We start from the raw sequence: 14245 nt of genomic DNA, 5'->3' as shown, positions 1-14245 counted from the left end.
ACCAGCCACAAGGGCTTTGAGATCTCTGTTATTGAATCTGCATTTTAAGTCTGTACAACTGAGGAGACTAGCTCCATTACAATCTCAATGATGGTACAAAGTTCACTCAAGAAGGCTCTCTCTGTTTCTCTCACTAATATTTACAGTAAGAAAAATGAATCGAATTGAATAGAATGATGAGATGAAGAATGAAGCCTTATATAGCTTGGTGTACAAAGGAGAAGGACCTACAAACAAGTCGAGTACCAACTGAAAATAACAGAAAAACTGTTATTTCTATTATTTGTCCAAAAATAGATTAGCCACTTAAGTCTTGAGCATTTTTACCAATTTTAACACAAAATCAATAAGAAAGAATGGAAATAGAATCATTGATGTTCAAAAACAATAAAAATAAGAAGTCATTTGCAACTATTTTCACACTAAGAGCCGCTGGAACATAACATAATCTTCCTCGAATTTTCAGTGATTGATACACCCACCACGCCACACCACACCACGCCATGTCCGTTCGTTCATCGTCCTCATCGCCTTCGTCTGGATCTTCGAGCAGTACCATTGCATGGATCGGTTATGGCGTAGCTGCCATTACAGCTGCAGCTGTTGGAGCCCGCTTCTGTCTGGGTCGATCCACTAAATTTTAATATTTACACCAATCAATATTAAGGTGTTGTTGGATACCATGGTACCCTATAGCAATGCTCCACGTGATTTGGTCTATGAAGAGTGTTCAACATAGCATTGAATGTGTGGAAAAACTGCGAACTATCAAAAGAATACCTTTTTTTTTTTGACAAATGAAAAATATATACTTTACCATACTCCTTTATAATTTTAAAAGTTTTTTACTAAGGAACGTTACAAAACTTATAATACATTTTACATGTTAGCAAATAAGCGATATGTTTTGGCATCAAGAACTATCTGCCTAACAGAAGCTATAGAGCCAACTCCTACCAAAACTAATGAAGCCGCCACTATGACTGAGTTTATCCAAAATATGAGGCCACGCTTTGAGGGCTTGAATGTTACATTGTAGAAAATCATTGGCAGTATAAAATCCAGAGGAATGCATCCAAACGCACCAAACAGTGCCATTAGATCTCCGAAGAAAGGTAACATCGCTGCAAAAAAAGTTCCCACAATAACAGATAGTGATCGGAAAATCAGCCTTGGAATGATGTTTCGAGTGGAGAACTGCTCCATCTTTGGGTCTGCAAACTTATTCTCAAACACTTCATTTGTTGGCTGCAAGTAAACCTGTACATAAAATGACTTGCAGTTAGTTTCGTAACAAAAGAACTGGACAAATATTTGTTGATGAAAAAAAGGTTTATATCAAGGCTGAAAACTTTATTTGTATGCAAGGGGTGACAAGAAGTGCGTTATCTTACCTGTCAATGGAGTGACCATTGTGGTGAGGGGCTATATGAATTTTTTTAGTGGGACTTAGAAGCAATTTTCCTCAAATTATATCTATATACTTACCAAAGTCACAGCCAAAACTTGTGTAACAGCAAAGGCATTGGTGATGACAAGAAACCAAGCAGGAAGCAAAGGCTTATCAACCCCCATGAAGTTGGCTAAAATTGTTCCTTGAGCTTGGTTTCCAAAGGCCCAGTATCCAGATATTCCCACGCTGAAATATGTTAGTGCTATCACACTGTAACACACACATAGCCCTTTGAACATTTTCCCTTGCACTGGGGGTGCTATTGTTGCCTGCAAATTAAGTAGTCACATATCAGTATTACTTCTACTCTTAACAAAGATCACCACACTAGCAATTAAGAGTATCTTAACTAAGTACCTGAATTTCAGGTATGATTCCACTGGCATATGCGGTAGCAATTATTGAAATGGCATTGAAGGTTCCGAAAATTCGGTCCTTTTCGCTTCCTTTAACAGAGTAGTCTCTTCTAGGTGCATCCTTGGAATATCCTGTGTTCATCAAACATGACTTTATCAATTCTTATTATGATTTTCACTATTTCTGATTTGATGTTGAGAAACTTGGCCGCATGTGTGTCTTGAGTTCTTACCAATATTTACAGAACCAGCGGCGGCACAAGCGCTGTAAGCAAGGCAAAGGAGTAGAGAAATGAGGTTAATATGCCTTAAGGAGTGGAAGGATGGCATTTGAGCCAAAACCAAAACTACACTTCCAAACATGATAATAAAGTGGTAAAGCTTCATTTCCCCATTTGGATTTGCCAGCAAGTAAATGAACTGCCAAAAGAAAATCCCATCTTATTAATATAACCTACTCAGTAATACAAACTTACGACTAAGTATAGTTAGATACTTGCCTTAAGGCTCTGCCCTCCAAGAAGTGTGCAAGCAATTACAGCTCCAAAGCATATTCCTAATTGCAGTGGCCCAACAAAATATTTGCCCCATCCTGGACCTGATATGACAATGGCATACCAAAATTTTAAGAAGGAATAATCCCCATGTGACTTGGTGATGAAGATATTAGTGATCATAAATTAGAGACAGATTATGGGCTTAAGCCAATGGCTTCTTTCTGATATTGGTACCATATTAGCTAGATTATGAGCAATTCTTCCAAAAATTTAAATGGAAACTCACCTAAAATGTCCGTAGCCATGTCTCGAAACCGAAGCAGGCGGCGTCCTTGGCTTGCATGGTGCTCAAGAACCAAAGACAAGAGATTGTAGGCATAGAAAGTAACCAGGGCAGCCAAAGTCAGGCAAAGGACTCCTCCAACCCAACCCAGCAACCCCAACGCAAATGGCAGACTTAGAAGGACTGGGGCCACTATTGAAGTTGTCAAGTGATGCCCACAGTGAACCCATGACCCTGCACATTAATGAAAGTTGTCTTAACTTAATGGTCAAGTGATCATAGAGGCAAATTCAAAGACTGTTCGGTATTATGTTTGCATACACACACAACTAGTACTCACTGACCTTTTGACTTGAGGACAAACATAGCTCCAGCATCAAGCTCTTTCTGAGAATTGTCGAATCCATTTTCCTTCAGTTCTTCCATGGTGTTTGGAGTCACAGTTCCTTTGTCCTCTGTCTATACCTGTGGATAGAAAGACATGGTTGGGATGTTAGTATAAGAAAGGGAGTTCAAAACTGGTCATAAAAGCCAAGAGTTGTAAAAAATAATAAAGAAATCTAGTGAAATTTAATAAGATGGTTAATAAATATTTCTGTTTGTTTTCTGGTGAGTACGGGGGCAATCATAGAAAACTATTGTGGACCATTCAACAAGTCAACTAGACGTGGACGTATTTTCTCACAAGTTCACAACTTGGGATTATTTTGTATGTTTGAGATTGTCTTCTACTTAAATTTCTCATCCATTGGTTCTCTGACTCTCTCAAATGAGCATTTGCGTTGAAAAGGCACTTTAATTATAAATAAGGTTCCCATGAAAATGAAAGTAATAAGAAATATTTTTAACTTTTTCTAATAGATTTTTAACATTATTAGGCACTTTTTGTCTCTACTCAAGAGCTAGTAAAAAAAGTATTTATTTTCTACATTTTTTGCAAACCATCTGTTCGTCAAACTTAACAGTCAAACATCAAATTGAACACACATCATATGCATGACTTTATACTCTATACTACGTATATAATATGGATTGTTAGTATCAGCCTACAAAATTTAAGTACTAAGATATTATATGACTATGTTGTCTTATCAGTAACGTCAAAATTAGCCGTCCAAATTGAATAGGGGAGAAAATCATTATTAAATTTTGACTGAGAATTCAAAGTGCGATATTGTTCATTCTTAAACCTACCCTTACTCTTGTCACGTGACAAATTAGTCATAGTACTAAGGATAATATTCTGAATCTTGTTAAACATCTTCTAGATGATCTTTAGGGGTGTGTTTGATAAGTATTGCATTACACATCAAGTATTGACTTAAAATACTATATTAATTAAATTATAAAGTGTTTGGTGTGCAATTATATAATATTGTATTAATTATTATTTTTTATTTTAAAAAATTAAATAAAAGAAATATTTCCAAGCTAATCCTAACCCCAATCCAATTTTACACTAATTGGAGTTGTCAATCCCGAATGATATGTTTACTTTTTAGATATTGATTGCATCAAAATGAAGAAATTTTATGATATATTTACTTAGCAGTAGATTATTTTTTAGAGAATATATGGAGAGGGTAAATTTGTCAAACCTAATGGAAAAATCTCAAGAGTGAAAAAGAATACTAAGAGGATATTATTGACAGGAGTCATCGTTCTCAATAAGAGAATAAATACAGTAAGAATGCCTAATACACCAATTTATCTTATTATTTATGGATAAAACTAGTTTAGCTTGCTATTTATGAATAAAGCTAGTTTAGCTAAAGAATGAGCAATACTATTAGCTAATCTAAAATAGAACTTAAAAGAAATAATAGTAAATAATCTAAAATAGAACTTAAAAGAAATGATAGTAAAGTTCTCATTGCATACAATAATATTCGGAATAATTGAATCTAAATAGGAGTTGTCAATCTTTTGTTGTTGATAGCTTCAAATATAAAAGATTTGATATGACCGGTAGATTAATTGCTAGTAAGATTAATCAATTTTTGGTTCTATAATCCATAAATAAAGATTGAATCTTTACTTACTTAGAAAATCAATTTTGGTATAAAATAAAAGGTTTATTTTTTAAATAAATTACTTTTTAATTATTTTGATCGTTTTTCTATAAGCTCGAGTTTATTTAGGGAAAGTTTTGATCCTAGAAATGAACTTGACATAACATTTAACATTGTTCATAAAAATTGTGGGATCAACTTTAATGTCTGTCCCAATGGCTTTTTCTAATTAAAGAAAATTGTGATTATTTCTTTAATGACTGCAGATTTTTCGGTAATCACTTTTGAACAACCATTCAGCGATATATACACACCCAAAGCTCGCAAAAAATTAGCTCTTGGACCCTAATTTATATACATGTTTATGTAATTTTTGAAGAGATATTTTTGTAAAAGATTAATCCAAGATTTGTTAATCTTTTGTTTTAGTGCTTAGTGCATATTTTTGCGTATCCATTGTTCTATTGTTAATAGGTGGTAATCTCTATACACAAACACAACAAAGAGAAATGACTCATTGTAGGAGAAAGAGAATAATCACTAACCTTTGAAGAAGGGAGTTCAAGAGAATTTTTTTTTTTAACAATAATAAAAAGTTATTTCATTGATATGAATGTGTGAACAATAGTGTTTAACATGGATGGTTGCATACACAAGTAAAGTCATTGGCAGTGCGACTTGGTATGCAAGAGAATTAGTACTTCATCAAAACTAGATAAATGTGGACCATGTTAAAAGGAAAATGCCTTACTTGGTCCTAAATTATAATGTATATTAATCTCAATTCAGTCTTTAATAGATACTCTTGATTTTGATCACTAATCACAGTTTCATCAACCTCCAAAAATCAAAACTGAGATGAAAAATTGAAGAAAACAACTATAATTTAGAGTAGCCAGAATCTGATAATGGGTTATAAAATTTATGGACTGATTTTGAAAATTAGAGACCAAAAGAATATTTTACAGTTGTTTTTCAGAGCCCTTTCCCTTACCATATTGCACTTACAGTTTGGAAAAATGAAATCAACTAACATGATTTATGCACAGTTTTGAACCATGGGAATTTTATGATAAATTGGCTATAATGGTTTGAGAGACAATCTATTTATGTACATAAAATTAACACGAGTTTTAAAACCATTTTCCCTCAGCCTGATTCTCCAAATGACCCTGAAATTAAATAGCTACATTGAATTAAAGAATGTTGTGACCAGTTACCACCACAATTGCTTCAACAATGACACTCTTTCATCAATCAAACATTTGGTGAGAATTTAATGAGTCAAAAATAAGTTTGTAATAAGTAAAATCAATAAGAAAGAATGGAAATAGAATCATTCATGTTCAAAAACAATAAAAATAAGAAGTCATTTGCAACTATTTTCACACTAAGAGCCGCTGGAACATAACATAATTTTCCTCGAATTTTCAGTGATTGATACACCCACCACGCCACACCACACCACGCCATGTCCGTTCGTTCATCGTCCTCGTCTGGATCTTCGAGCAGTACCATTGCATGGATCGGTTATGGCGTAGCTGCCATTACAGCTGCAGCAGTTGGAGCCCGCTTCTGTCTGGGTCGATCCACTAAGTTCCGAAGCCGAGTCGTTGGCATCATCCCTGCCCGTTTTGCTTCCTCCCGCTTTGAGGGCAAGCCTCTCGTTCAGATCCTCGGGAAGCCTATGATACAGGTTCATTACCTTTTTTTTTGTTATTTAATACTTGAATTTACTGATGTGTGATTTGGAAAATAGTGTTGGTCTCAAACATGAAAAGGGTTCCTTTTAGCTATTTGGAGTTTGCGGTTAAATACATTGCACTTCCAATTTGTTACCCATATCGATATCGTGAATTTAGCTATATTGAAGAAAAGATCTTGTTTTTGTTTATTAGAAACTTATAGTATCACAAATCAATTATTTGTGCTTAACAAGTTCTTGGTTTCAGTTAAACATGGATGTATGAGGTAGTTTTCTTGTTGTTATTTTTAGAATAGGATTCAAATTCATCACTTATGGAGTTCGTTTTATGCAGAGAACGTGGGAAAGGGCAAAGCTTGCGGGTTCATTGGATCATATTGGTATGTCCACCCACTTCTCTTCACACGATATGACATTGAAAAAGAGTAAAAGACTCTCTAAGAGTCTCTTAGACAATGTTTTTGTAAGAAATTTTAAAATCAAGCTCAAAGTGGTTAAGAACTATTTTGATTCAAGTTTCAGAGATGTTAGTGCATTAGCCAACTTGTGTTAGTGGCTGAGTTGGTTGCCCTTTCAAGATTTGTTTTGAATACATTACTGTAGCCAACCAAATCTCCTTACAATTTGTTCTGTTGTTCAAGATCCATTCTCTATGTGCTGGTGTTGATTTTAAACAGATAAGTTTCTTAGTTCTATTAGAAAATCCCTCATGGGAAGGACAGAAAAGTTGAGTATCAAAACGAGTTTTGTCATGTTGGGGAAAAGATTTTGGCATAACTACTAGTTACATAATCTTTATTCTACCTTTCTCTGTCTCTCAGTTGCATTTAACTGCCTGTCTCACTCATGTAGCATCATTTTCATTTGGAGATTCTTTTTTGTGTAGTTGTGGCCACGGATGATGATAAGATTGCAGAATGCTGTCGAGGATTTGGTGCCCATGTCATAATGACATCAGTGTCTTGTCGAAATGGTTGGTATCTTGCTATACTTGAATGCATTGTGAAGATTTAGATATTTTTGGTTTAGATTTTGCTGACTGTTAAACATATAACTCCCTACCATTTTAGGTACTGAGCGTTGCAATGAAGCTCTTCAGAAGCTTGATAAGAATTATGACATAGTTGTCAACATTCAGGGCGATGAGCCTCTTCTTGAACCTGAGATAATAGATGGGATTGTTAAAGCTTTGCAGGTAAACTATCCTCTTTCTTTTGCAGTCCCACTCCTATGCTTCTTAATATGGAGTGCTATTTCATTTTCATGTACAGACAATTCATGTGGTACTCAAATTGAATTTTCAAGTATAAGTCTAAATGGACAAAGGACTACATTTGAAGAACTTTGAACATAGGTGAAGCATGGCTAGTTGAATATCATTTAGTTTAAACTCATATGTAAACTAGTTATTTATTTATACAATTGCCCATCTTTGGTTAAAATCTTCGTGTTCATACTTGAACTTATTTTGTCCACCAGGAAGCACCTGATGCAGTGTTTAGCACTGCAGTTACACCTTTAAAACCAGAGGATGCCTTTGATCCAAATAGAGTGAAATGTGTGGTGGACAACCGAGGTTATGCGATCTACTTTTCAAGGGGGTTGATTCCATATAACAAGTGAGATTATGCCTTTTTGGACTTTTTTTTTTTTTTTTTTTTTTAATGAAAGCATGTATTTAAAGCAACTCATGTTTAGAAGTGCTTAGCATGTTTTGATTCTACCTTTACAACAGGTTGGGGAAGGTCAATCCACAATTTCCATATTCGCTTCATCTTGGTATCCAGGTACCAAATTGACATTTCTTGTTCCAAGATATACAATTTACATTATGTAGGTTACCTTTTTTTGTTTTCCAATGACTTTTCGTTTCGAATGTCTACCAGAGCTATGATTCCAAGTTTCTCAAGATATATTCTGAGCTTGAACCTACTCCCTTACAACTAGAAGAGGATCTGGAGCAGCTCAAAGTACTTGAAAATGGGTACAAGATGAAGGTACAACCGTACAGTTAGATTTTCACATATTTTCTTTCTTTTTTTTTTGGGTTCAATATCCTGTTTATTGATAAGTTTAAAAATCCTACAAGAGACTTGAAGGAATTGCAATTTTCTTCATTTTGTTTTCTTGCTTTTCCAGTGGAGAAGTTGTGAAGACATTTGGCAACATGATGTTAAAATCTTTGTTTACTTGAACCATATAACATTAATAGGATATTGTTATCCCCGTTTCCTGCATGGACCCGGGACATTCGTCCAGGCCCTTGGTCAAGGGTTGTTCAGCATGCGGGCCCGGCCCAAGGCCTCTTGGTACGGGAGTGTCCGAGAGGGGTACGGGCCCGAGGTGCGATTCTGGGCCCATTAGGGGGGTCCGGTATGGTCTTCCGAGTCCCGTCATCCGGGACAATCATCTAAGAGACGTGCAGACCGTTCCAACCCCCCACGACATACGCATCCTGGTCCCGGACCCTGGTACGGTCTGGGCCTGTGGTAAATGAAGAGGGACAAAGGTAAACGAACCCGGATCATATCGTCCCCGGTTGGAGGGGCCAAGTGTCCAGGACCCTGAAGCCGCCCCACTCCGCGTGGGGGTTGTCCCCACTTTTCGCCTGCGGAAAAGGCCACCTCGGGATTGCACGCCGTTGTTTCAGGTCTGCGCTGCCAAGTACTCTGACTGGTCTTGTCTCCTGAATCTGCCTCGTAACTCGAAGTGTCCAGACCAAAAGCACCGTTTTGTCGGGCGAGATATATCTCTTGAGTCAACTCATTGGGCCTCAGCTGATCTGGAATTCATGTATGCTGTATCTTTCATATTGGGCTTCCACTAGAAAGGCCAAGAATATCCGTATCTCTGATGGGCCCGGGTCATACTCGGCCCAGACCCAGTGTTCCCATAAGCCTATAAATACAGGCTATAGAACACTGGAAAAAAGGATCTCTCTTCAACTAAGATACAATTACTCAGTTAAAATACGGAGAGAAACTCCATTGTAAAATGTTTTACAAGCTCTAATACTACAGACTCGTGGACTAAGGCTCATTAACGCTCCAACCACGTAAAAACCCCGTGTTAATATTCTACTTTTATTATTATTACCCTTAAATAATATTTATTAATATAGTTACCGAAAACCTCGGTTAACAGTTTGGTGCTTTCATTGAGAGCTGAAGGAAGCTAGTGCTAACGTCAGTCCTTTACTACAATGATGAACACACGACACACAACCTTCGACCCTAGCAATCTAGAGTAGGGCAACAGAGACCCGCTGCCTTCACAACATCTCCCTCAGGATCTGCCCGAGAACGCGCCTCCTCAGACGTCTCACCATGACGAGTCACAAGACTACGAAGGTGGGACAGAGTACGAAGAGGATAACGAGGGGAATATTATGAAGAGGAAAATGAGGAGTACCACGACGAAGCTGCAGATCCTGAGACCCCCGAAGGAGAGCCCGACCAGCCAGACTTGGAGGTGACCAGACTAAGGTAGCAGGTCCTGGATCAGGAAGCCAGGATCGCTGCACAAGCGGAGGCGCATCGACGGATGCAAGAGTCTCTCCAAGCCTTGCAGGCACTCATAGCCGCGCAGGGTCCGACAGCCAATCCTGTGACTGGCCCACTTCCAGAAGCGCAGCAACCTGCTCCACAGGAGCGGGCCGAGGTCCCCGAAGGAGCCAGCCCGGCCCCTCCCTCGGAGCCTTTTCCTGAGCCAGCTCCAGGAAACCCGGACAGGGAGAGAAAGAAGGCCGGTGGAAAGACCCGAGAAAAGACCACCCCCGTCGCAAAAGCTGTGACCCGTTCCCGGCCGCTCCCTAGGAAAGAAAAGGTACGCCCCGTCCCAGGACGAGGCCACCCGATCGATCCGCAGGGGACGCAGCCGCGAAACGCACAGCCCCGACATGCCTCAAGGCGAGACGGGCGGGAAAGATCTTTGCACCCAAGTGCCTCGGTTAATAAGAACCGTCAGGAATGGCCTCGCCGCGAGGAACGCCATGCCCTCAGTTCAGGGATGACACTTCCCGGATAGACTTACGTGATGGACTGAACGCTCGGAAGGAGCGGGCCCGGAAGGAAAAGATCTTCCCCCGAGGTGGCGACCTCAGGAACAACATCAACGACAGGAGGAACGAAAGAATACCCCTAGAAGATGGCACGGCCAGGCAGCTCATGGAGCAGATGGCCACGTTGAAAAAGGTCACGGATCGCCTGGTCCGCAAGCAAGAAGGCGCAGACACCGACTTCGACGAAGAGGATAAAGAGCCCTGCGCGAGGCACATCCTAGACGCCATACTCTCCAAGGGGTTCAAGATGCCAAGCCTCACCGCCTATACTGGAAACACTGACCCCAGGGACCATCTGTCCCGATACAACCGGCTCATGACAGTGGCCCACGTCAGTGACGACGACAAGTGCCTCTGCTTCTCGATCACCTTGGGCGGTCCCGCCGAAGAATGGTGGAAGAGACTTAAGCCTGGATCCATCCAATCTTGGTCCGGGCTGCAGTCAGCATTTCGCAAGCAGTTCGTGGCCGCCATGAGGATGGATATGCAGATCAGCGCTCTCGCAAATATCAAGCAACTCCCCGCGGAGACACTGAGGGCCTACATCCAGCGCTTTACTGAAGAAGCCTCGAAGACGAAAGTGGACGACGGACAGCGCCTGGTGGCACTGCAGTCCGGGATAAGGCCCGGGTCCCCCCTTTGGGATGACATGCAGCGTAGCAAGGCCGCTACCCTGGAAGAGTTCTATTGCGAATTTTTTTAGCTATGCAAGTGCACACAGTCGCAATTTGTAATAATATGGTAAAAATCAAGTATCGTCCTCAAGGACTGATTTATCAATTACCAATCAATCAATTTTTTTAATTCTATTTGATTAAACAATTTCAGAGATTTCAAACAAAGAAGAATACTAACGAAGCACAATGAAAATTTTAACAAAATAACAGAGAGAATGAAATTAGGACAATTATGATCCTCTATTTTCCACCATTTTACTTCCTAATGCAAGAATTATATCCCCTTCTCTCTATTCAAGAACAAGTTGCAAAAACAATTCATAATTTGGTTAAGATTTACAAGTTCAATCTAAATGACAATTTCTTATATTTCTATGGCAAAGTTGAATCATGAAGAAGGCATTAAACACGCAACTCAGAAAAATAAGCAAACAACTTAGATACTTTCGTTCTAAATTGAATTTGCATCCAAACAATCAAAGCATATCAAATTTCACTTTTCAGATTTCAATTTGATTCATGAAATAACAATTAGAGGTGATCAATCAATAATTGCACAAGTAACACAGATTGTAAGGAATTGAAAGAGGTGAAGAAGAAAATAAATTCTGCATTAATCCATAAAAAGGGTTTCCAAAAGATTCACATAATAGCCCTAAAGGAGAAATTAGCCCATAATATTCATTCTAGCAATCATAGAATTCAATTACAAACATAAAAAAATTAAAGATAGATGATGAAAAACACAAGAATGGATCTTCCAATGGTGTTCTCCACTCTCAGCCGTCTTCTCCCTCCGTTCAGCCTCCCCAAAGTCGCAACATTATGTTTCTAAAATATCCCTCCAAAGTTCCAAGTGAAAAGACCAAATTGCCATTCAAAAAGTGGTCAGAAATGTGAAAATCGCGTCTCTAGCGCTGTAGCGCTATTAACAGTGGCAAAATGCCTCAAAATCTGGTGCACTAGCGCTGTAGCGCTCTTATTATGGCGCTGTAGCGCTAAAGTCAGAATAGAACGAAACTCGTTTCGAACAGCCTGCGGCGTCAGCTCATCGTATTTTGATCATAACTCCTTTGATATAACTCCGACTTGAATGATTCAAAAAGATATGGAAAGCTAAGAGAAATATCTACAACTTCTATTTCTAGAAGTGTTTCCAGAAAGTGAATAAATCATGGTCAAAATGTGGCTTGAAGTCTCAGACTTCCATTATAGAGCATAAACGACGTGCGTTGAGCATCTTCAATGTAGTATTTTCCACACATAATGTCTTGAAACTCCACAATCAGCACGAAATCCATCTTATTTATCATATTTAACATGTTTCTTCTCATTTCACTCCATATTATGTACTTGACCATTAAAGCCTGAAACAAGAAGAAAACAAGCATAAATCTGCGCTAAACAATCCTAAATAACTAAAAACATAACATAAAACAATCTCTAAAACAAACCTAACAAATTCTCCCAAACTTAACCTTTACTCGCCCTCGAGTAAATAATCTAACTAGACTCAGACCTAACAAACCAAGTTGACATAACTAACCAATTCAAACACTCAAGAATGTTATGCATATATAATTCTCAGGAAAACCAATCATGCAATTTAAACTTTAATCTAGATTTTCAGTCTTAACCACTTCACAATTCACTGCAATTTCTCAACATCAAAGATCATTTACTCATAACTTGCAAATAAAATAATTGAACTTCTTTATGCACATCAAATTCTCACCAACTAACCACAAACTCAAGTATTCCATATGCCTGCATTACTTACTATTCTCCATTAATATAAACAAATGCACAAATAAGAATCAATAGGACTTTATAAGGGTTGAAATAGAAAGCTTAGGTATAGGTGGACAAAGAGACAGTTTTTAGGCTTAATCATACCACAAGCATTCCATTAAACAAGCTTTCCCAACAAATTCACACCACTCATCCCTTGTTACCCATTTTTCTGTGCAATGATTGAGAATGTTTATATATATATATATATATATTTTTATAAACTCCCCCAAACTATGATTTTTTATTAAATAATTGTTTGGGGGCATAATCATTTTTTTTCACTTTCTTTCCTTTTTCTTTCTTTGATTTTTTTTTTTTTCAATCAATAGTAATTTTCTGAATAACACATATTACAAACATCCCATTACACATTCACTCCCCTCATATAATAAATGCTCATGGTATGGGTCAAAAAGAGTAAATGGTATTTCATTTTACAGTTAGGCTCAAAAGAGTGTGTTAATCAAGAAAATGGTTATAAGGCTCGAAAGGGTTGACTAAGGATAAACTTTAATAGGGTTAGCTTGAAAGGCACAACCAGTCCAAAAATTGCCTATATCATTTTCCTAAATGTGCACTGTTTCAAATTTCATCTCAAATAGTAAGCAAGCAGGTTCTAGAATTTTTCAAACTTTTCAATCCACAATCCAAATTTGACATGCATAAAATAACTCAAGTATAACATTTGCAATGTATGAACAATAGATCTCTGATGTCAACAAATCACAGTGAAAAACAAAGTAATCTAACCAAGCACACAGATTAATTTAGAAGCACAACAGTTTTTCATTTGGATTATACTACAAAACAGTCAATCAGATTGAAATGACCATTATTGTCAACTTAATTTATACTCTAAAACATGACTCCAAACTCAAACAAATAAACAAACTAAAAACACAGCAAAGAAAAACAGAACCTCTCCCCCAAACTTAAAATCGAACATTGTCCCCAATGTGAAGTATGACAAGAATGGGAAAAAAGACTTACCTGACCAGCCACATTAGTATGGCGGTGGTGGTGGTTGGAACGAAGGTCCTTCAAAAGGCTGAGACTGCGGAGGTTGAGGTTCAGGAAAACCAGCAAATGACGGGGGTGGAGGCGGAGGGTAAAATGGAGAGTACGGTGGATAGGGCAGTGGTGGAGCAAAGTAAGTGCGATCCGATTCATCTAGCGACCAGCGGCTCACCAAATTGTTTAACTGAGCCATATGATTCACTTCATAATCATATCGATGGCCCAAATACTGATTCACCATATGCTGCTGTTGAACCACATATTGATTTTGTTGGATTAGATAATCCAACTTATCATTAATTTGCTGCATACTTGAATTGCTACTGCCACCCAACAATACTGGTTCAGCTTCTTCCTCCACATCAGTTTCTACACGACGCTTTCCCTTTTT

General features: G+C 38.1%; 2 protein-coding genes across 3 annotated transcripts in view; one reads left to right on the top strand and one right to left on the bottom strand.

Annotated features, from left to right (window-relative positions):
* Window positions 1-796: 796 nt before the first annotated feature.
* LOC133797830 (GABA transporter 1-like) lies at window positions 797-3142 on the bottom strand. Its single transcript, XM_062235908.1, has 7 exons — window positions 2934-3142; window positions 2593-2823; window positions 2310-2407; window positions 2043-2229; window positions 1811-1941; window positions 1489-1722; window positions 797-1260 (listed from the first exon to the last, which is right to left on the bottom strand). The coding sequence occupies exons 1-7, from the start codon at window positions 3013-3015 to the stop codon at window positions 880-882; spliced, it is 1344 nt and encodes a 447-aa protein (XP_062091892.1). The 5' UTR covers window positions 3016-3142; the 3' UTR covers window positions 797-879.
* Window positions 3143-5755: 2613 nt separating this feature from the next.
* LOC133797829 (3-deoxy-manno-octulosonate cytidylyltransferase, mitochondrial-like) overlaps window positions 5756-14245 on the top strand; it is a 33513-nt gene continuing 25023 nt past the window's right edge. Inside the window, exons 1-7 of one of the 2 annotated variants that reach the window (XM_062235907.1) lie at window positions 5756-6297; window positions 6641-6686; window positions 7193-7279; window positions 7377-7501; window positions 7786-7925; window positions 8042-8093; window positions 8193-8303. In XM_062235907.1, coding sequence (XP_062091891.1) covers window positions 6073-6297; window positions 6641-6686; window positions 7193-7279; window positions 7377-7501; window positions 7786-7925; window positions 8042-8093; window positions 8193-8303 — 786 coding nt within the window. In that variant the 5' untranslated portion in view covers window positions 5756-6072. The remainder of the gene's footprint in view (window positions 6298-6640; window positions 6687-7192; window positions 7280-7376; window positions 7502-7785; window positions 7926-8041; window positions 8094-8192; window positions 8304-14245) is intronic. The other variant, XM_062235906.1, reaches the window with a different exon arrangement.

The sequence above is a fragment of the Humulus lupulus genome, chromosome 8 (assembly GCF_963169125.1).
Source record: "Humulus lupulus chromosome 8, drHumLupu1.1, whole genome shotgun sequence".
Classification (NCBI taxonomy): Eukaryota; Viridiplantae; Streptophyta; class Magnoliopsida; order Rosales; family Cannabaceae; genus Humulus; species Humulus lupulus.
This window is presented reverse-complemented; position numbering and strand designations above follow the sequence as displayed.